The 21,671-nt window shown below is 38.4% G+C and overlaps 4 protein-coding genes across 6 annotated transcripts; 3 read left to right on the forward strand and 1 right to left on the reverse strand.

Annotated features, from left to right (window-relative positions):
• The first annotated feature begins 643 nt into the window (after positions 1-643).
• Positions 644-4,919, forward strand: LOC111496083 (protein SYM1-like). Of its 2 annotated transcripts, XM_023146360.1 has the most exons (6): positions 654-707; positions 741-1,129; positions 1,672-1,900; positions 3,198-3,322; positions 3,490-3,664; positions 4,721-4,919. In XM_023146360.1, exons 2-5 carry the CDS (start codon positions 797-799, stop codon positions 3,571-3,573), a joined length of 771 nt encoding a protein of 256 aa, XP_023002128.1. In that variant the 5' UTR covers positions 654-707; positions 741-796; the 3' UTR covers positions 3,574-3,664; positions 4,721-4,919. The 2 variants fall into 2 exon arrangements, with proteins under 2 accessions (XP_023002127.1, XP_023002128.1); XM_023146359.1 differs by having other exon boundaries at positions 644-1,129.
• Positions 4,920-5,438: 519 nt separating this feature from the next.
• LOC111496081 (QWRF motif-containing protein 2-like) lies at positions 5,439-8,947 on the forward strand. Of its 2 annotated transcripts, XM_023146357.1 has the most exons (7): positions 5,439-5,618; positions 5,685-7,082; positions 7,263-7,382; positions 7,588-7,704; positions 7,788-7,877; positions 8,547-8,654; positions 8,736-8,947. In XM_023146357.1, the coding sequence occupies exons 2-7, from the start codon at positions 5,706-5,708 to the stop codon at positions 8,820-8,822; spliced, it is 1,899 nt and encodes a 632-aa protein (XP_023002125.1). In that variant the 5' UTR covers positions 5,439-5,618; positions 5,685-5,705; the 3' UTR covers positions 8,823-8,947. The 2 variants fall into 2 exon arrangements, with proteins under 2 accessions (XP_023002125.1, XP_023002124.1); XM_023146356.1 differs by having other exon boundaries at positions 5,439-7,082.
• A 912-nt stretch (positions 8,948-9,859) lies between these two features.
• Positions 9,860-10,765, reverse strand: LOC111496085 (zinc finger protein ZAT10-like). Its single transcript, XM_023146361.1, has one exon. The coding sequence runs from the start codon at positions 10,700-10,702 to the stop codon at positions 10,016-10,018; it is 687 nt and encodes a 228-aa protein (XP_023002129.1). The 5' UTR covers positions 10,703-10,765; the 3' UTR covers positions 9,860-10,015.
• Positions 10,766-12,183: 1,418 nt separating this feature from the next.
• LOC111496082 (adenine phosphoribosyltransferase 1-like) lies at positions 12,184-17,838 on the forward strand. The gene is made up of 7 exons (XM_023146358.1): positions 12,184-12,433; positions 12,694-12,801; positions 12,889-12,999; positions 13,093-13,185; positions 16,307-16,456; positions 17,269-17,327; positions 17,523-17,838. The coding sequence occupies exons 1-7, from the start codon at positions 12,238-12,240 to the stop codon at positions 17,577-17,579; spliced, it is 774 nt and encodes a 257-aa protein (XP_023002126.1). The 5' UTR covers positions 12,184-12,237; the 3' UTR covers positions 17,580-17,838.
• Positions 17,839-21,671: the final 3,833 nt, after the last annotated feature.

A 21,671-nucleotide genomic window follows, 5' to 3' on the forward strand; every position in this document is an offset into this window, starting at 1 on the left:
GTCACAACTCCTACTCGTGAATTCTACTCAATTGGAAATGATCTACCTATTATAGAGATTTGTGGGGTCAGCCACCTACAATTTGTAGCATAATATAGGATATTATTGAGAGAGATTTGGTTGTGGTTAATGGCTAGTTTGTCAAGTACTATTCAGAGAAACGACAAGGTTGAGTGGATTGAATGAGCTTAATAGGACTAGGCTGAGGGTCGCGGGATTAGCAAACCCTAAAACCCTCAATTAGTTCAATGGAGTCGGTGCACCTATGTACGGTCTTTAAGTCCCTTTATAGATTTTATCGTTAGTACCACGTGTAAAAAATATTCATAAACTTTACAAAATAATATAAAAAAATTTATAAATAATCTATGATGTGTCCATAAACGATTTTTTTCTATATATTGATCATAATATTTCGATTGAATTTTTTTTTTCTAAAAATAAAGGGTATTAATGTTACTTTAAAAATTTAAAAAAAAAAGTTATTAATGAAACTTTATTTTTTTAAAATTATTTTTGAAACAAATTACAAATCATTTTAATTAAAAAAAAAGTTTCAAATAAAAACTTTAAAAGACATTGTTAAATTCTTTAAAGGTTTATTTTCTTTCAGACAAATAGAAAAATTTAAGAACATTTTTATTTGCCGATGTTGGTCTGCTTGCTCCCAATTCACAGGCGTGGATGTCTCGTTGATGGCCGACATTAACGTCGTTTTCGCACCCTGAACTCTGAATCGACGCTCTCGAAATCACTGAGCGAGCAAAGGGAATCGGAAGAAAGCTCGTGTAATTCGATGAATAGCTTGTGTCGACGTTGTGGCTTGCTTCTGCGGCCGGTCGCTGCCCGTATCAATGTAAGCCCCAAAGCTACTGTCCCTTCTAAGATTCAGTGGAGGGCGTATTTCAGTTTCAGATCATCCCCAATGGGATTCAGAATTAGAGGAAGTAAAATTTCATGCCAATCTATCTTTCCTTCGTCTCGGCATCAATTCTCTTCCTTCTCTTCTCCATTGAAATCAGGCACTGGAGTTATCCGATGGTATTTAAGGAAACTCGACACCTACCCGTTTATCACTAAAAGTATCAGTTCTTCGCTCATTTATGTGGCTGCTGATCTAACCTCTCAGGTACAGGATGGTTTTTATGTTTGCATGCGATTCATTTCCGCATTCTTTCAGAATTATTTGGAATTCATGATACAGTTCGTGAAAAAACGAGATCGATTATCCGATAACTATACGAGAAGACACCACCTCTCCCTTAAACGAGGTGGTTTCGTATAAAAGATCATTTACATGCAGAAATGATGTTTGGTCGTTACTATCTTTGTGCTTGAAATCTTGAGTAGTTGCATTTTGTTGATGTATATAACAATTTGAAGTAGCTTAAGTTCAAAAAATCGACATTTAAGCACCTTCTGCCAAGATTTATGTTATAAATACTGTAGGTTTTAGGGTTGGGCAGTTGTCATTCATGGGATGATTTGTGTTGAAAATTTATGAGAGGACATATCTCATTGTGATATATTTGGTTTACTTGTTCAATTTTCATCAGTTTTCTATTACACCCGTTGTTGAAATAGCAACACCCTTCACAATTACCTTTCTTATACCTCTTGTTCTGGTTAATTTTGTCTTCTAATTGTTTGGTTTATATCAAATTTTGTCAGATGATTACATTGCCATCTCCTGGCTCTTTTGATTTAATAAGGACAACACGGATGGCTGCTTATGGATTACTGATATTGGGGCCATCCCAGCATTTGTGGTTTAATTTCATGTCTACGATCTCACCAAGGCAAGATTATTTGTCAACTTTCAAGAAGATTTTTCTTGGGCAGGCTGTGTACGGACCTACTCTTACCTCTATTTTCTTCTCCTATAATGCATCTTTGCAAGGTAATCAGAAAGATAAAGTTGTAGAACTTCAGATAATTTTTAGCTAAAAATCACTTTTTATCCTTGAACTTAAAAGTAACTGTTTAGTCTCTGAGCATTGATTTGTGACAATTTAGTTCCTCAACTTTCAAATTTATAACCCTTTAGTCCCAAAACCTTAGAATGTAACAACTTTAAGATTCGTAACAATTTAACCGAACTTCTCATTTGGGTAGATCAATAAACCAATTAGGGACCTAATATGTTTATAATTTATATGGATTCTTTTACGGCATGATTAAATTGTTGCAAATTTATCCGTATAAATTGACAGTACATGGACTAAATTCATGTACTAAATTGTTTCAAATTAAAGGTTGGAGACTAAATTGTCACTTCCATAAGAGTTTAGGGAGGGACCAAAAGTGATTTTTCATTATCTTGCCATAGGTGGCTTGCTTTGATGACCTCCACCCTGGTTTCTTCAACTTCATTGTTAGATGCTTTGATGGAGTGTTCTAATGGATTTTTGGGTCCCCTGTTGTGCACATTTATGAAGTGTGGATCAAGATAGGTGTTTAACTATCAAATGCTGGGCCTATCAGTTGGTGGTGCTCTAGCCCGTCTGGCTTTTCTAGGCTCAGCTTCATCTAGTTCATAATTCTGTTGATAATGAAGTTCTATAATTTATCGAGGTCCCCTTTGGAGAATTAGAGGTAAGTGGGTTGGTTCTATTTGGTTCCATTCTCCTAGAAAGCCAGTATCCGTGCTAGTTTTCTGCTTTTCTTGGACCAATCGGTCTCTATGGCATTAGATTGAGCCATTAAGTCCAACGCCAAGCAGATGTATTAGTTGAAGAAAATTTGAAAACTGGTGCAATAACCAACTTCTTGGAAAATGGAACCAATCAAAACCAATCAAAATGAACTGACCGACTAATTTTTTTTCTGTAATATTATGGAATCAAACTAACCAACATGTGTGTTGGTTTAACGTCTGGAACTGAATAAGTCTTTTCACCCGAACGTTTATAAGATGTAGATTAAGAAGATTTCTTATTATCCTGCTAATTCTGTGTCTTTTATGCTGAAATCCGTAGCCTCCTAGTTGTAGTCCATATTTAGCCTACTGGCTTCTACAGGCTTGGCATTTGTTACATTCCTCAAAGTCGACCACTATTCTCTCGAAGTACATTCTGTTTTTGATTTATTACTCGTGTCTTATAATGCATATGCATCTCATAATCTGGAAATGATATTATTTAGAACAAATATATTCTGATATTGCTCGCTTCTAAATACATTATTTCCAAATTCAGGTGAAAGTGGCAGTGAGATTGGTGCTAGATTACAGCGCGATTTACTTCCAACATTGTTAAATGGACTCTTGTTTTGGCCAGTCTGCGATTTTCTCACATACAAATTTGTCCCCGTTCATCTACAGGTACGTTCTCATCACATCCAGACATAAAAAGAGGAATCCTCATATCATATACAAGATGCCACACTCTAGTCTAGTCTTTGTTTTGATTGCTCTCAGCATAGTCGTTTGCTAATTTTTTAACCAAACAGATAGAACTCTAAATCCGTTTTTGGACGTCGATTTTGCAGCCATTGACAAACAGTTCGTTCGCATATATATGGACCATTTATCTGACATACATGGCTAACTTAAAAGGAGTTGACATGAATTGAAGCAGTAGTAGATTTGAAGAGACTGCCTTTTGTTTTCATGGCTTGTTTAGCAACTACCTCTATGAAGCAGAAGGCTTCCATATAGTTCTCGGTAAGTAAAGCTCTTCCAACTCTTCTACTCCGCTGGATTTAAGCATTGATTATTGCAAATACGTAAAATCTTGGTGATGGGATGGGATTAAGAAACATTTTGACTATGATTCCAATGTTCCATTTATGAATATGTCTAATCCCAATGATCTTGAAATGATTCAATCTGTTTATGTTGCTGTAAATGTGACTGCTGTTTTGCACCAGCAATGTAACAGTCCAAGTAATAGTAATGTAACCGTCCAAGCCCGCTACTAGCAGATAATGTCCTCTTTAAACGCGTCTGCTAGGGAATGGTTTCCACACCCTTATAAAGGGTGTTTCGTGCTCCACCTCAACCAATGTGGGATATCACAATATCCACCCCTTCAAGACCCTTGTTCCTTTCTCCAAGAGATGTGGGACCCCACCAAATTTACTCCCTTCAAGGCCCAGCATCCTTACTGGCACACCGCCTCGTGTCTACCCCCTTCGGGGAACGATCTCTTCGCTGGCACATCGCCCACATCGCATAGTGTCTGGCTCTGAAACCATTTGTAACGGCTCAATCCCACCGCTAGCAGATAATGTCCTCTTTGGGCTTTCCCTTTCAGGCTTCCCCTCAAGACTTTAAAACGTGTCTACTAGGGAAAGGTTTCCACACCCTTATAAAGTATGTTCCGTTCTCCTCCTCAACCAATGTGGATATCATAAGCAATTACTCCTCATTGCCTTTAACTTGTAACTTTAAATGTGTCTGCCCCCTTTTATGTAACTTGTGAATGGCTCTTATAATTCACAAACAGCACTAAATTTGTGTGTCCTACTGCCACAAAATAACAGAGCGCCCTTCAATTCAAGGGCTTCTCTTAACTCGCGTGACGGCCTGCCCAGCATTTGCTGTATGTTTGATCATGTAATTTTAATGGCGATGTGTGAGACTCATATAGAATCAGCCATGAGTTTATGTGTTTTTGAGATATGAAATTAAATTTTAATGGAGTTACAATATGCTTTTAAATTTTAATTTATACAATCAATTTAACAATTCTAATACAATGCTCGTTTCTTTTTTCAGGTACAGTTGATTACGAGGATTTGAACCTTAGACCTTACGTAAAGAAATACTAAGCTCACGTTGACCTTATGAAATACTGGGTTTGGATACATTTATTAGACAAATTTTGATTAAATTAGTGTGACTTGTTAAACCTCTAGACTTTGGTACAACTTTAATTAAAAGTAGCAAAATAATTGTTCATGAATGTTTTTTTTTTTTATGTTGGTATGAAACTTTTCTTATTTAAAATCCAAAATAAGAGGATAAAAAAAACAATAAATTTTATTTTTTAATGTAATATTTCTTACAATGTTTGAGCCATTTGGGATTGGGATTGGGAATTTTTTGTTAATTAATATTGGTGTAAATAATTCCTAAATTTAAGGTTTTAATTTTGCCCTAAAAAAGAAGGAAAATTACTTGAATGCCATTCCATTTTATCGGTCCACGATTCCAACGTTCACAACACTCCGTCTCTTTTTGTCTTTTTGCTTTACCCGTTTCCATGCGTACCAAACTCCGTTTACCCTCTTCATTTCAAGACCCTGCATTGGGGCCCACCTGTTTAAGCCACGTTGCAATTCGTCCTCGCGAGTACTGTTGGTCTCCTACTCTCGCGAGTAGTCATTAATACCTTCCCTTCTTATTTCAATTTTTTTTTTTTTGTTTCAGTATTATATAAAATAATTAAATTTTAGCTTTTTCTTAATATATTAAATTTGCAATTTAAGTCGTTCATGACCGTTGTGGATTTCTCAAATCTTCTTTCTCAACTCCTTCTCTCTGTGTTTCTCCGGCGAAACTCTAACGGTCATTTCTTGGAAAACAGTCCAGACTGAGGGTGAGAGCAAAGATTCCAGACTCCTTCCGTTCAGATTCTTCTGAAATTGGTTGTGATTGAGGTTTATTTGTTTCGGTAAGTGCATGATTCTTGATTTGGATTCATGTTGGGGTGATCTGCGGTGTAAATTTAGGGTTTCAGGTTGCGATTTGAACGGGAATAATGGTTGCTGCTGTATCAACGGCGTTGAATACTAATACCGTGGCTCAGACTCCGAGAGTGCCTCACTCTCAAAACCTTACGAGGCCGCCTCTTTTACCTTCTGACTCCGACAATGGTGCAGCGGCTCGACGGCCCAAATCCCGGGAAGTTACTTCTCGGTACTTGTCGTCTTCCACTCCCTCTTCTTCTTCTACATCGGTGCTGAGACGATACCCGTCCCCTTCGGTTTCTGGAACGTCTACTTCGACGTCTGTTCTGACTCCGATGCCGTCGTCGTTTAGGCGGTCGGAATCGGTGGAGAGAACTCAGCGAGGGGCTCCTCATCCTAATTCGTTGGATCTCAGATTTGGTCATGCTAATGGAAGGGGTGAGATGTCAGCAGCTCAGAAACTGTTGTTCAATTCGACACGGAGCCTATCGGTTTCTTTCCAAGGCGAATCGTTCCCTTTGCAGGTTAGTAGACCAAAGCCCGCGCCGACTCCTGGTATTCGGAAGGGTACGCCGGAGCCGAGAAAAATAGCCACACCAACAAGAGGTGCTGGCGGCGGCGACCAGACTGAGAATATGAAGCCAGTAGATCAGCAGCGGTGGCACAGTGGTCACCGGCAGACGAATTGTATGAGCAGGAGTTTGGATTGTGTGGATGAGCGGAAGAAGGTAGCCAGTGGGTCTGGGAATGTAGTGAGAGCGCTGCAGAGTTCGTTTGTCGATGACAGGACTTCATTTGATGGAAGATTTGGTTCTGATTCTGCAAATATAGAATCGGAGAAGGCGGTAGAGCCTCTTACTGCAGGAACTTCGGCTGATAGTTTAGACGTTTTGTCCGACCCTCTTGCTTCTGATTCTGAGAGTGTTACACTGGAGGGTGGTGCCGGAAAAGCACAGCGTGGCCCTCGAGTCATGGTGGTTCCGGCGAGAGTTTGGCAAGAGACCAACAATCGGTTGCGACGGCAGCCAGAGCCGGGGTATCCAATATCTAAGAACATTGGAGCAAAAACTTCAGTTCCTTCGAAGGTAAACATTCCCAAGAAGCATTCAATGGATAGTCCAGCATCATCTCCTCGCCAGGTTGCTAATAATATGGAGCCGCCGTCATCTCCTCTGTCCCCAAGTAAACTTTTAGCATCCTCCATATCATCACCTTCAAAAGGAAGCCCATCTCGTGTGAGATGCTCAGTGACAAATGGGTTCAATAATAACTGGAGCAGCACGCCATCGGCTTTGAATTTTGCTAATGATATTCGAAGAGGGAAAATGGGGGATACCCGTATGGCTGATGCACATTCATTGAAGACGTTGTATAACAGGCTTTTACAGTGGCGTTTTGTGAATGCTAGAGCAGATGCCACCTCTTCTATACAGAGTCTGAATGCAGAGGTATTATTTCTTGAAATGGCCATTTTCTTTGCTTTTTTTGGAGAAGAATTGTTGATCCTTCCATTCTGAGTCCTAATTTCAATCGACCAATTGCCTGCTTTGTATTATAATCTGTAGAGCTTAATTTCAATCAAGGAATCATCATGTTTGCTTATATTGTTTAATTGTTCCTTATGTCAGAGAAACCTCTTCAGTGCTTGGAATAGTATTTCAAAATTGCGTGAATCTGTTGCAGCTAAAAGACATGAGATGCAATTACTACAGCACAAACTGAAGTTGGCTTCTATCCTCAAGTCTCAAGTAAGATATACGGATGCATTTTTCTCTCTTGTTTATCTTGAAAATTATCTGGACATGAGTTCTCTTGAACTTCAAGTTTGCACCTGGGAACTTAGTTAGGTTCATATGTTCTTATTATCGAAGGATTTGATGAATCTTCATTAGATTCTTTGTTGACAATTTTCATTGCTTAGACTGTGGTAGCTATTGTGTTTTACGAATGTAGATGACATGTTTGGACGAGTTGGATCTTCTGGATGAAGACTTCTCCAGCTCTTTATCAGATATCACTGAAGCATTGGAAGCTAGAACTCTTCGCTTGCCAGTTGATGAAGGGGCTAAGGTGGGTGTCTGTGTGTATGGATGTGTACCATCAAGCTTTTTCCTCATTCTTTGTTTATTTATGTATATATCTTTTGGTCACAGGCGGAAATCCAGGATGTCAAGGAGGCAATTTGTTCAGCAGTTGATGTGATGCAAGCAATGGTACCATCCTTAAGCTCATGGCTAACAAAGGTTGCAATCCCACTCTCAGCTGTTTTTCGTTTCTTTATTCATCATTGTCACATCTGATCTTCTAGTAGTTGAATTTTCGGAGAGGAGTTCCACATCAACTAATTAAGGGGTTGATCATGGGTTTATAAGTAAAGAATACTATCTCAATTGGTATGAGATATTTTAGGAAAACTAAAAGCAAAGAGCAAAGCCACGAGAGCTTATGCTCAAAGTGGACAATATCATACCATTGTGGAGGGTCGTGGTTCCTAACATGGTATTATAGTCATGCACTTAACTTAGCCATGTCAATAGAATCCTCAAATGTCGAACAAAGAAGTTGTAAGTCTCAAAGTTGTAGTCAAAAGTAACTCAAGTGTCGAACAAATGTTTACTTTGTTCGATAAGAGGATGGTTGGGAGAGGAGTTGATCATGAGTTTATAAGTAGGGAATACTATCTCAACTGGTATGAGGTCTTTTGGGGAAACCAAAAGTAAAGCCATGAGAACTTATGCTCAAAAGTGGATAATATCATACCATTGTGGAGGGTCGTGATTCCTAAGAACACAGATGAACCCAGTCTTTAAAGTTTTCTTCGGTTTAAACCACACCTGTGAATAATGCCTTGAAATGGATACACACACAGCTTAAACATATGACTAAAAAGCATCTCCCATTGATGATGATAGGTCGGAGAGGTGAACTCTGTGGTATCAAAACTTGCAGATGTTAATGCACATGAGCGTGCTTTGCTCGACCAGTGCAACGATTTATTGTCTACAGTAGCATCTATGCAGGTGTCATTTTGCATCCTATCTCTCTCTTTCTCTCTATCCTGTTTTTTTCTGTCTCTTACATGGAACAAAAAACTTTTCCAGGTAACAGAGTGCAGCCTGAGAACACAAATATTGCAACTAGAACGCCCGCCCACCAGCTTAACCGAACAGGACACCACAAGGGTATAGGTAGCTGACTGTTGTGTTGTGTGCATTATTAGACCGAAGATCTTGCTAGAGAATCGAAATCCATTCTTTTTTTACTTGAATTCATGAAACAAGAAGCAATAATAGATTCATTGACAGTGTTTGGTCATGAGTGAATTATCAAACTTGATAAACATTCATGGATTGAGGAATTGGCATTCCCGTGCCCATGTCTTATCATTTATGGATCCTGTATCGGATATGCAGGTAGAGACGCAATATTGACACACCCGTACCGTCAAGTACTGTCTTTAAAAAACTCATTTTTCAAATGAAGTCGCCTGAGACACTCGTCTTGGAACGCTCACCTTCACTGTGACACACACATGTGTCACAGGGTAGCCCGCCCTCATTGTGACACACAGGGTAGCTCGCTTGGATAGGGCCTATGGATGGTAGAAAGGTGACACCATACCTCCTGTATTGTACATTTTGAGGCATTTTCAAAGTAGCAGGTGTAGACATGATTTTGGTGAACAATGTCGTGAAGTATCCGTTTAGTGTTCGATTGACACCAAATTTGTCAAGCTTTCATATTTCATATGCACGAACTTGACTCTAGAATCGCATGCCCAAATTTCCTCCATAACCCCAATTTTCGAGGTTAAGGTTTGGTTGCATGCCCGCTATGTGTGGTGTGTCTAGAACCACATGCCTAAATTTTCTCAGAACTGTGACTTTCGAGGTTAATGCTCGGTTGCATGTCCACTATGTGTCGTGTGTTGATGCACCGTCTTCCTTAGTCGCATCATGACACTCATCTAGACCCTCGTGTGGTTGGATTAGCGTTACTTGAATGTCGTCACTTCTCTTATCATAATTGCAATATCTAACATAGATGACCAATTTGTTGGTGGAATTTTCGTTGGAAATTTGGTTGTACCCATTCCTCCTAGGTTTGGTAAACTTCCAAGAATATCCCTTTGAGTTTGTTAATTTTCTCACCCACTTGCTGGGTTGGCCTGTGATGATGACTAATCCCTCTTTCAAGTTGCATTATTCAAATAACTAATAATAAATAAAAAAATAAAAACCCATTTTTTTTAATTGAAAAAGAATTAATTGAATTTATGATCACTGATACAGAGTTCCAATCTGAATAAACAAACTCAATTCAACTAATTTTGAATTTCGATTCTAATCCCTCTTTTCCCCAATTCAGGAAAAGAGTCATCCTAATTCAGCGAGTTCTCCGGTTCCGGCAGCCAAAACAACCGCGGCTTCTTCGTCGGCAGAGGGCTCTCCACCTCCTGGTCGCCGGCGAACAACAGCTTCGGCGACAGAGCCGCTGACGCGGGGATATTCAGGTCGAAATTCCGATGGCTATGGCTGACGGTATGTGTCGAACCCACTCCTTCAGACGAAGTCATAGTAATCCCGCTATAGCTCTGACGATTCCCGATGGCGGCAGAGCCGCCTTCATAGTGGCGGCGCTTGTGTCCACCCAAGGCCTGGCCAGTGGGAAACGACTTATGACAAACATTACAGACATGAGCCCTTCCACCAGAGGTAGACGTGGTGGTACTCGACGTGGCACCGGACACCGACGTGGACTGGTCGTCGACAGAAGCCGGTTTCCGGTGGCTAGTTTTGTGGCCACCGAGAGCTTGGTAAGAGGAAAAGGCCTTATCGCAAAGGGGACAATTATAGGCAGACTTGACGGTAGCCACCGGCTTGGGTGGAGAGGGAGAGGCGCCGCCGCGGGCAAGCATGATGAGACAGAGAGCAAGATACTCTTCTTCGGAGGGAGCGGCGTCGAGAGATGGGCGGGGTGAACGCTTGCGCTTGACCCAGGGCTTGAGAGGCTTGTCGAAGGGAGGGGGGGCGGCCATGGTCGGGGAATTGAGAGCTTCGAGCGCCATAGGTGAAGGAAGGGTTTGAATTGGGGAGTTTCAGAGGAATTGAAGAATTGGGAATTTGAGGAGAGAGAGAGAGGGAGGCGGGGGGATTTATAGAGAGAGAGAGAAACAGAGGAAGGAAGTTACGGAGGAAGGACGGCAAACACGTTTTGGTTTTAGATGGCGGCGGCTGAGGTTCACTCCATTTCAGTCAAACTTTTGACCCACCGGCTGCGCTGACTTTTTCAACTACCTTCCACATAATCCTTGACTAACTATATCTATCAACCTAAATAATCTACAATATTACTCCATTTATTCTAAATTATATATATTCCGTTTAAAATTTATATTATTTTCAATTGATTTTATTAAAATCAACACGATTTAAAACATTTTTTCTCTAAAATTTTATCCAAGTAATAAAAAAAAATCTCATTTACAAGTAAAGAAAAACAGAGATGCTCGAAAATGGAGGAATTTAAGCCCAAGATCGAATTCAAGAAACTCATCCTCATAGGAGTGATTTTGTTTCGTTGACTTAGGGGACATCAGCGCATGTTTGAGCTCGTTTATGTGGGAGAAAGATTCGTAGAGTATTATACCCGGGCGAGGTTGGACCAATTTGGAGTAAGCAACCATGACTAATGAGAACCATATTCAATTCCCTAATCTTCAACACCTCTTTAGTTACCAAAGAGTCAAAATCTTCCAGAACCGATTCGTACGTGTCTAGATGCTCTAGACGACATTCTTGCCACCTAACTCAATTAAATGGGTCAAGTTGGATTTGCACGGCTTTAAAAATATTTTTAAATACATAGAAACTTTTTTAAACACTTATTTGGGTCCATGCACCATTTTTAGTGGAAAATGATTCTGGTTCTACTTTTGAATATAAAATATAAGTTATTGAAATAAAATGAACCAACTATGGTGCTTTGTGGGTCAATTATGATAAATCAAGTGTCACTAGAGGTTAGTTGACGACTTTCTAATAGTCCTATATCTAGCAAAACACAGTAATTTTTTTTAAAAAAACGCTCTTGACCATCAAATATGGTGCTTATGTGAGTCATTCTTGTAAATCCATATGCCACCGGAGGCTGACCCGCTAGTGGAGTCGGACCTTCCGAACATAGTACCTCATGAAAAACATTCTAACTAATACAGAGGGGGAGAACCCATAGTTAAATCAACTATGGTGCCTACACGGATCAATTCCATGAGACATAGTATCTGTAATAGATCAAACTCACTATTAACAAATACGGTTTTCTCAAAATTCTCTTACACTTTCTTCTATCCCATCAATACAATACTCTAAAAAAGAAATTGTTATTGAGAATAAATTAAAAAATATAAATTATCTAAAAAATTGTACTCACATTCTCCACGTGGCTTTCTCGAATGTCTCCAAATTTACTGGACCAAATTGCCCTCAATAATTCTCTATTAAATATTTAAATTTTAAAAAAAAGGAAAAATCCACGCTAAACGAGTCAAGATTCAATTTATTTCTCCTTCATTTTGGTTTCTAGTTCCGATCACAACCGGCGATGGAGGCAGCCTCGAATCTCAGTTCCTCACTTCCCCTTTCGCCGTCGCGCTACAGGACCACTGCCGTCTTAACTCCTCATCAACGGATCGCTTCTTTATCCACAGCCGCCGCCGCCGGAGCCCTCCCGTCGTGTCGTACACATTTGGCTCGCCTTCATCAGCGTCGATCCGCGATTTTGCCTCTACGTTGCAATGGTAATTCGAATTTCCGATCTGTTGTGTAAAGTCAATATTCGCCGACGCAGGTCAAAATTGAACTCCTTGCGGTAAGGAACTTTTTAAACGATGGGCAATTTGGTCATATGGGTTCTCCCCTTGTTGCTCCAACTTTTTTGTATAAGAAATAATAAATTAAACCTATGGTTTCCGTATTGGCCGCTGCCTCTCTCTCTTTCTCTCTGGTCTTACCTCCCTTGAACTGGGTTTTGATCGAGTGTCCGGCGGCTGTTTGGCAGTGCGGGAGACGGTGCCGGATCAAGAAATGGCGTCTATTGATGTAGAAGACCCACGCATAGCCAAAATCGCCAAGGCCATTCGAGTTATCCCTGATTTTCCCAAACCAGGTACCCATCTCGTTCTTGGGTGATGGGTATTTTGTTGGTAAAGGCTAAATTTCTTTGGGCTGAACATTATCTTCCTTCTTTTGGTAGGGATTTTGTTTCAGGACATTACGACGTTGCTTCTTGATACCAAGGCCTTCAGGGATACTATTGATTTGTTCGTGGAGAGGTACAGAGGGAAAGATATTACTGTGGTTGCTGGTAAATTCTAGTTTCAAAAGGGTGTCATTTAGATCAGGAAGTAATTTTGTAGTTTAACTTGAAGTGAACCAATTGATCTTGTTTGTTCTGTAGGGATTGAGGCGAGGGGTTTCATTTTTGGACCTCCCATAGCTCTGGCTATTGGTGCAAAATTTGTTCCCATGAGAAAACCCAAGAAGTTGCCTGGTACAATTTTGTGCTTGACTAGCGTTTGTTTGTGGCCTTGTGAATCTATTTATAGTTTCAGCTATCTAGAAACTTTTTAATTTTTAACTAGGTTCTAGCATAATGTTTCTGGATAGGATTGGCTTTGGGCCTTTCCTAGGTAGCTTAGGTGGAGGTGGAGGGTGAAGAAGCCCCCTCTTTGGGATCCGAGTCATTAGTGAGATACCACTCTGGGAAGAGCTAGAGTTCGAACCTTGTGTCAGGACTGTTGGTGACAACAGAAAACTGAATTGAGATTAAGAGGAGGAGTCATTTGAGTGATGGGGAGGGAGATTCTTTTATAGGGGGATTCTCGGAATTGGTTGAGATTTTTGTGGAGATTTTGTAAATGAATTTGAATTCACCTCCTCCTCCTCTTCCGTAACTAATTCAAATTCTATTATTAGCTATTATTAGTTTCAACACCCTCCCTTAAATTGAATTCTGCGGAAATCAGTTTAGGACTTCATTTCATCTTTTTAATATACATCTTGGATTCTGCATATCCCCATCTTTCTTTTGAGCTTCTCGAACAATGGTTGTTTCAAGGGCTTTGTGAATAGGTCTGCGATTTGTTCATCACTTCGGCAAAAGTTGAGTTCAATAATGCCTTTTTGAACAAAACCTTCTGGTTGCTCCACATATACTTCCTCTTGAAGCTCTCCATGTAAGAAGGTTGATTTCACATCAAGTTGATAAATAGGCCAAGATTTCTGTGCTGCAATAGAAATTATGAGCCTGATAGTGTCTTGACGTGCCACTGGTGCAAATACCTCCTTATAATCAATTCCATACTTTTGCTTGTATTCTTTTGCAACAAGTCGCGCCTTGTACTTATCCACCTCACCGTTTTCATTCAACTTGGTTTTGAAAACTCATTTTACTCCGATTGTTTTCTGCCCTCTAGGAAGATCAGTGAGCTCCCAAGTCTTGTTCTTGTCTATGGATTTGATTTCACTGTCCATAGCTTCCTTCCATTTCTTCTCTTTTACTGCTTCTTCATAGACAATTGGATCACTATCCATAAAGAATGCAAAATAACCACTATCACTTGATTCATAATCCATCTCATAATCAATCATCCAGTTTGGTGTTTTTCTTGTTCTTGGATGTCTTTGATTTTGATCATGATCTTCTTCTACTGGTTCTTCTTGTTGAGCTTGTGATGAGCTCTCTCCATGCTCATAGTGAGGCTGAATAGGAGCTTCAGTTTGTTCTTCTTCAAGATCTACAGGAATCTGCTGATTCACAGTGATCTTTTCTTCCCATGTCCAAGTCTTATTTTCGTCAAAGACTACATCACGACTCACCACCACCTTCTTTGTCAAAGGATCGTAGAGCTTGTATGCCTTAGAGGTCTCGCTTACTCCAAGGAACACACACTTCGAACTCTTGTCCTCAAGTTTCTTCCTTTTCTCATCAGGAACGTGTGCATATGCTATGCACCCAAAGATTCTGAAGTGGTCTACTGCAGGTTTTCTTCCGCTCCATGCTTCTTGTGGAGTCATATCTCTAACAGAAAAGGTAGGGTTCCGATTGAGAATGTGAACGGACCACACAACAGCTTCTGGCCAGAATTCATTCGGGACTTCTCCTTTATTTAGTAAACTTCGAACCATGTTCAGAATGGTCTTGTTTTTCCTTTCGGCCACACCATTTTGTTGTGGTGTATATGCTGTTGTTAATTGCCTCCGTATGCCGTTCTCTTCACAAAATTGGATTGATTTTTTTTCTTCTTTTGGAGCCTGGTATAGCATTCATTTTTGTAATGTCCAAGGCGTCCACATCTGTAACATTCCACCTTAGACTTGTCAAAGTGTCTCTTGCCTTTGTTGTCATAATCGTTTCTGACTAGGTCTGCTGACCTGCCAACATCTCCACTTCTTTCTCGACTGCCTCTCTCACGACCTCTGCCTCTTCTTTGGCTCTTCATAACCTGTTTCCACCATATCAAAGAACTCCTTTGATCTGAGAAAATTTTCCATCAACATCGCCCAATGATCATAGTGACCGTCGAACCTTGGGATGGCGGGCTAAACGTAGTTCTCAACTTGTTTTGCTGCTGCCATTTTTGCTGCTGCAAGATCGCTCTGATACCAGTTGTTGGTGACAACAGAAAACTGAATTGAGATTGAGAGGAGGAGTGATTTGAGTGATGGGGAGGGAGGTCCTTTTATAGGGGGATTCTCGGAATTGGTTGAGATTTTTGTGGAGATTTTGTGGATGAATTTGAATTCACCTCCTCCTTCTCTTTCGTAACTAATTCAAATTCTATTATTAGCTATTATTAGTTTCAACAAGGACCTACGCGCGAAGAAGGCCCCTGGAGCTATCAGTAAGATACGACTCTAAAAGAGCTAGAGTTCCGGTGGGTCTGAGCTATCAGTGAGATACCACTCTGGAAGAGCTAGAGTTTTAACCTTATGTCAGGACCTACGGGTGAAGAAGGCCCGCTTCCGGGGGGCCTGAGCCATCAATGAGATACCACCCTGAAAGAGTTAGAATTGAGCTAGAATTCTAACCTTGTGTCAGGACCTACAGGCGAAGAAGGGCCCTTTCGAAGGGGCCCGAGCCATTAGTGAGTTATCACTCTAGAAGAGCTAGAATTCTAACCTTGTGTTAGGACCTACGGGCGAAGAAGGCCCCCTTTTTTGGGGTGGGGGAGGGAGCCATCAGTTAAATACCACTCTGGAAGAGGTAGAATTCTAACCTTGTGTCAAAACTTACGGGTCAAAGGACAATCTCAGGTAGACACTTTCTATGGGGCGTAGGCCTCCCAAAATGTAATGGAGGCGTGTCAAAGGTTTCCTCGGGCTAGACAGAGATTGGCCCTCGAGTGCTAAATACTCTTCATGCATATGCTATTAAGTTTAATGTTTGCTATCTTTAACCCGATGGTAAAGAAGCAAGCAATCTGCATGCCTTAGACGTATTCTAGTTTCTAATGCAAGAAACTTGGAGCCTTTAATCGATGTTCCAAGTTACTTTGGTACAATGATACTCAAGAAACTGGATAGTGGCTATTGTGTTGGATTGTCATGGTTAATTCATCTTTGAATAAACATGTAAATAATGATTCTGTTTCTGAAATGCATGTTTACAGGTGAAGTCATTTCAGAAGAGTACTCTTTAGAGTACGGAACAGATAAAATTGAGATGCATGTAGGAGCTGTTGAAGCTGGAGAACGCGCTCTTGTGATAGATGATCTCATTGCAACTGGGGGAACCTTGTGTGCAGCAATAAGACTACTTGGTAGGTTATTTTTAAAGCCAACTTGTTATATTACTTTTTAGCTGATAATGCACAGGCCAGCTAAATAAACCAGCGATGCATTGCGTTTTTACTCTTATTTACTCGATGTCATTATCATGGCTGTGATTTTCAAACTTGCTCAGTCCTAGGCCTCAGGTTATTCATTGAATATGGTTAACTGTTATTGTGATTGTGCGAGATTTGCTCAGTTTCATTCTTAAGTTGCTGAGAATCTGCTGAGAAATGATTATTCTTTTCCAACTCATGGCTGCACTATAGATGGATCCCACATTGGTTGGGGAGGAGAACGAACCATTCTTTATAAGGGTGTGGAAACCTCCCAAGCAGTTGCATTTTAAAAACCTTTAGGAGAAGCCCGAAAGGGAAAGCCCAAAAAGGACAATATCTACTAGCGGTGGGCTTCGATCATTACAAATGGTACCAGAGCCAGACACTGGGCAGTGTGCCAGCGAGGATGCTGGGCTCCGAAGGGGAGTGGATTGTGAGATCCCACATTGATTAGAGAGAGGAAGGAGTGCTAACGAGGACGCTGAGCCCCGGAGGTGGGTGGATTGTGAGATCCCACATTGGTTGGGGAGGAGAATAAAACATTTTTTATGAGGGTGTGGAAACCTTTTTCTCGCAGATACGTTTTAAAAACTTTGAGGTAAAGCCTAAAGAGGACAATATTTGCTAGCGGTGGGCTTGGGCCGTTACACTTACTATTTTAAACTTTTCTTTAAGAGTGTAAAGTTATCTTGTTCATGATCTCATGTTGGTTATATTAATCGGTTGTTATTTATTTATGACAGAGCGAGTTGGCGTGGATGTGGTCGAGTGTGCTTGTGTGATTGAGCTGCACGGACTAAAGGTAAGCCTTTGCAAAAATCTGAGAACAGATCAAAACCTAGTAGACTACTAGTTACAGAACTTCCCATGGATTCTGTCTAGTTGTATGTTTATGACGTGATGAGTACTCTTGTTAAGGTAATCAAACATTCACAACTCTCATTTTCTCTAGTCTCGAAACCGACTTTAGCCATTTCTTCGTCTTGAATTTTATCAGGGTCGTGAAAGATTGGGAGACAAACCTCTGTTTGTTCTAGTTAACGCAGCAGCATGATTGCAGAGCCTTCTTCTGTAACACGACGTGTTCGGTGATGACAATATTAACACGTACCGCTGCTAGAAGTTGAAGTTTCAAAGTAATGCATAATTTTGAAGCCGAGAGTGTTGCTAGAAATAAAAGGGATGGTAATAATTTTGAATATCTGCAGAAACTTCTTTATTTTGAAGTTAAGTAGTTTATGTCTTTCTTTCTCTGAATATGCCTTATTTGAATGAGTTTATAATGATCACTCTTTTCCTTGGCCAATGTGAAACCTTGTATGTACTCCTAGCAATCTTCCCCCTGAAGGTAGTACCTTTTTAGGCTTTTTTGTTGACTTGATCCGACCAATATCCAATCACATTGTGGGATATTCCCTAACGGTGACGATCACCTATCGCATTGTCTACCTCCTCCCCCTCGAACGAAGATCTACTCCTCTATTGGGGAGTATTGATGAGTTATTACTTGCTTGTCACCTAAATTACTTTTTTGTTTGATGAGGGATCATCCTAACGTTTTATGAATGTAAAGTGGTAATGGTCCAAGCCTAGGGCTAGCAGATGTTGTCTGCTTTAACCCGTTATGTATCATCATTAGTTTCACAGTTTTAAAACGCAAAGAGGACATTAGGCATAATGTTTATGTATCTGCTAGCTCATTGAGGTCACGTATAGTTGTTAGCTCAAAAAGAACTATATTGGTCATTGATGGACTTGAGTTGTTACAAATGTTCACTAAGTGTCTTTATTTAGAACTTAAAATATCTTCGAAACACCATTTGGACATTCAAAAAGTTTTAGGATTCTTTTAGGAGATGTAATGGTCTAACTTTACCGTTAGTAAATATTGTCATCTTTGGGTTTTTTCTTTCGGACTTTCTCTCAAGGTTTTTAAAAAGCATCTAGGGAAAGATTTTCATACCCTCGAAAAAGTATTTCATTCCTCTCTCCAACGGAACTTGGGATCCCACATAAGCTCTCTTTCCTTTTCTTTTAGCTTTTGTCGTTTTTCTTTATATATATATATATATCAAAACAGACTTCTTCTTCTTCTTTTTTTTTTTTTTTTTTTTTTTTTTTTTTTTTTTTTTTTTTTTTTTTTTTTTTCTTCTTCTNATCCCACTTGAAATTGAATTATAAATTTAAATTTAATGTTTTAGATTAAAAAAAATAAATATTTTTGAATAAAAGAGATAAAAACAATCTAATTCAATCCAATTTAATATATTTTATGTTGGATCGAATTTATTATTTAATAAAACTTATTTGAATAGAATCAAAATATATCTAAATGCCATAAGTGTGCTTCGTCTACTTCGTCTAGAAGACTCGAGACATACTAGAATTTAGAAAAAAAAAAAAAAACACAACCAAAAAAAGATAAGTCATTAATTAATATAAAGGAATAATTTAGGTGAGAATTAAGAATTGATACATTTATTAAATTAGAATTATCTCGATACAAGTTTCTTCCCTATCCATATAATTTGTTTTTAATAATCGGACGACTTGACATTAATATAAATAAATTATCCTTTTTTTCAAAAAAAAAAAAACACATAATAATTAATGATATTAGTTTTCTATATATATAAACAATTTAATATACATTAGAATAGTCCATTCCCTGATAATTTAGAAACATAAGATAATTAAAACGTTAATTAACAAATATGTGTTCAATATTTAAAGCTTGCATGAATAGTGCTGTTTATAGATTAATTCATTATGTGTCATTTCAGCCTTAAATAAATATATTTTTTTTCAATGTCGGAAAATTACGAGAATGTGTATTTTCTATTTTTTTTTATTTAAAAAATATTCATATAATTAGCCGTCTTTTATTATTATTTAAAAAGTATTCAAACTTCTAACTTTTCAAAATCTATAAATTACCTAACGCAATTTGAAATATTAAAAGCTTTAATCGTAAAATTGTTTAGTTTATATATCTCTAATATGTTTTGTTTCAGTCACATTTGTAGCGGTTATCAATAAAAAATTAATTAGTATTTTTTGTGGTTCTTTTATTAGATTTAAAAATTATGTTATAAAATTTTGTTCATATGGATTAATTTTATATTTTATTGTTTAAATTCTTTTATCAACGAATAATATTTACAATAAGGTGGTTCACATAACATGAGTAAATCAACATTTAAAAATAAATGTATACATTAAAAAGTTTTTTTTAAATGACTATTTTTAAAAAATAATAATAAATAGAAAAAAATATCCCGCAGAAAATTTCTAATCCAATCATCACGAAAATAAATAGAAAAATATTTCTAATCCAATCATCACAAAAATAAATAGAAAAATTTCACAGGGACCGAAGATGAAATAAATGATAGGGACAAGATTAGGGAAAGTTTTCTCATCCCGTCCTATCCAATAAACATCTCTAATTATAGCGACTGACTAAAAAATTGAAGAGTGCACTTAATTTTTTGGGAGGGAAAAAATATCAAATTTATAGAAAATTTAAGTCTACATTTATATGCATAAATGTTAGCATGAATGTGCTAATAATACTTTACAATTCTATATGATTATTATGTGGGTAAAATAAAGGATCTTCGTGGGTCGCTCCCTCTTATATTTTGATGTTATTATGAACTTATTAGAGAGAGGTCGACTATCCTAATAGTGTTCTTGTCTCTGGTGATAGTTTCCATAATGGTACATTAAGAGTTTTTAGAGTTCCGAGCTATGGTGACATATAAAGACGTAATCAAACTACTCTTGAACCTAGAAACATCCCATCCAAGAGAGTGGGTTTCAAGGAGCTGATGAACCAATATGAACGCTGTTAGAGCAAAATGATGAAAAAGTTTAGAATTAGAACACTAAAATATGAACGCTATTAGAGCAAAAGGATGAAAAGTTTAGAGTTAGAACACTAAAATGAGCTTAAGCAAGTTAGTAAAATCTAAATGCTAGTTTTAAAAAAAAAAAACTTATAACTCGTGTATATTTAGGTATAAGCAAGACTCATGAGTAAGTAAAGACATGTATGAATTTTATGATCGTTTAAACGAGCTATCATAGTTTCTTATGATATAAGACACGATTGTTGAGCTCCAATAAATTGTGTCACATTTTTGTATGGATCGATAAAGAGCTAGTTATGTTATCTAATGACTCGAACAACCCTAAGAGATTGATGAAATATTATTAAGGAATGAAAGTAATAATATAAACTTAAGTGAGTCAAGAACTTCAAATAACTCAAGGTAAGGTTAGCGAGTCCTATCCATAGTAGAAAACCTATAATCAAGAATATAGGTTATTATTATTAGAGGCGTATTAGTTAGACAAATGATATGTTTATAGGTTCAGTATAAGAAGAACGTGTAATTAAAGGTTTATAGACGAACTACTTAATGAGTATATTTACGTATTCACTCGTGTTCTATAGGACGGCTACGAGGAAAGAGTAACATTATAAGTGATTTGTCTCGTTAAAGAGTAATGCAACAATATCTTAGCTCAACCCAACATCACATTAATCTAAACATTGACTTACGCATCGAAACATGTTAAACATAACACTATATCATCACGAAGATGGAGCTGACGTAGATTTTAAGATTAGATTTGATAAATAAAAATGCTACTTTCTAATAATAATTTATAAAATATATAGTAATATAAAAATAGGAAATGGAGAAAAAGAGGAATTACACGTGGAACTGTTGAAGAATGCGAATCCGAGTTGGCCAAAAAATTGAACACAATGCGAGAGTCTTGGAGAACCAATTTCGCTTTCTCATTCCCACGTGGAGAATCAACCAAGACGAAGACCACACACACGTGGAAGACCCCTACACACCATGTCCACGTACGCACATTAAACAAATCCAAACAAAATACTTCAAAAATACGGTTTCGGTTTGAAGCCGGTACGTAGAGTGTTATGGACTCTTTTTCTTTAAATTGAAGCTCCGTTATTGTCTCCGAAGGAAATATTGAATATTTAAAAGAGAATAGCTTTTCGAAACTGCTATAGAACACGAATGACAAGTTGCTGGTAGTGTTCCGACGTCGGTCGAACGAAAATTGGATACCATTTTTAGGTGTTGACTATCAATCATACGTGTCG

The sequence above is a fragment of the Cucurbita maxima genome, unplaced genomic scaffold (assembly GCF_002738345.1).
Source record: "Cucurbita maxima cultivar Rimu unplaced genomic scaffold, Cmax_1.0 Cma_Scf00022, whole genome shotgun sequence".
Classification (NCBI taxonomy): Eukaryota; Viridiplantae; Streptophyta; class Magnoliopsida; order Cucurbitales; family Cucurbitaceae; genus Cucurbita; species Cucurbita maxima.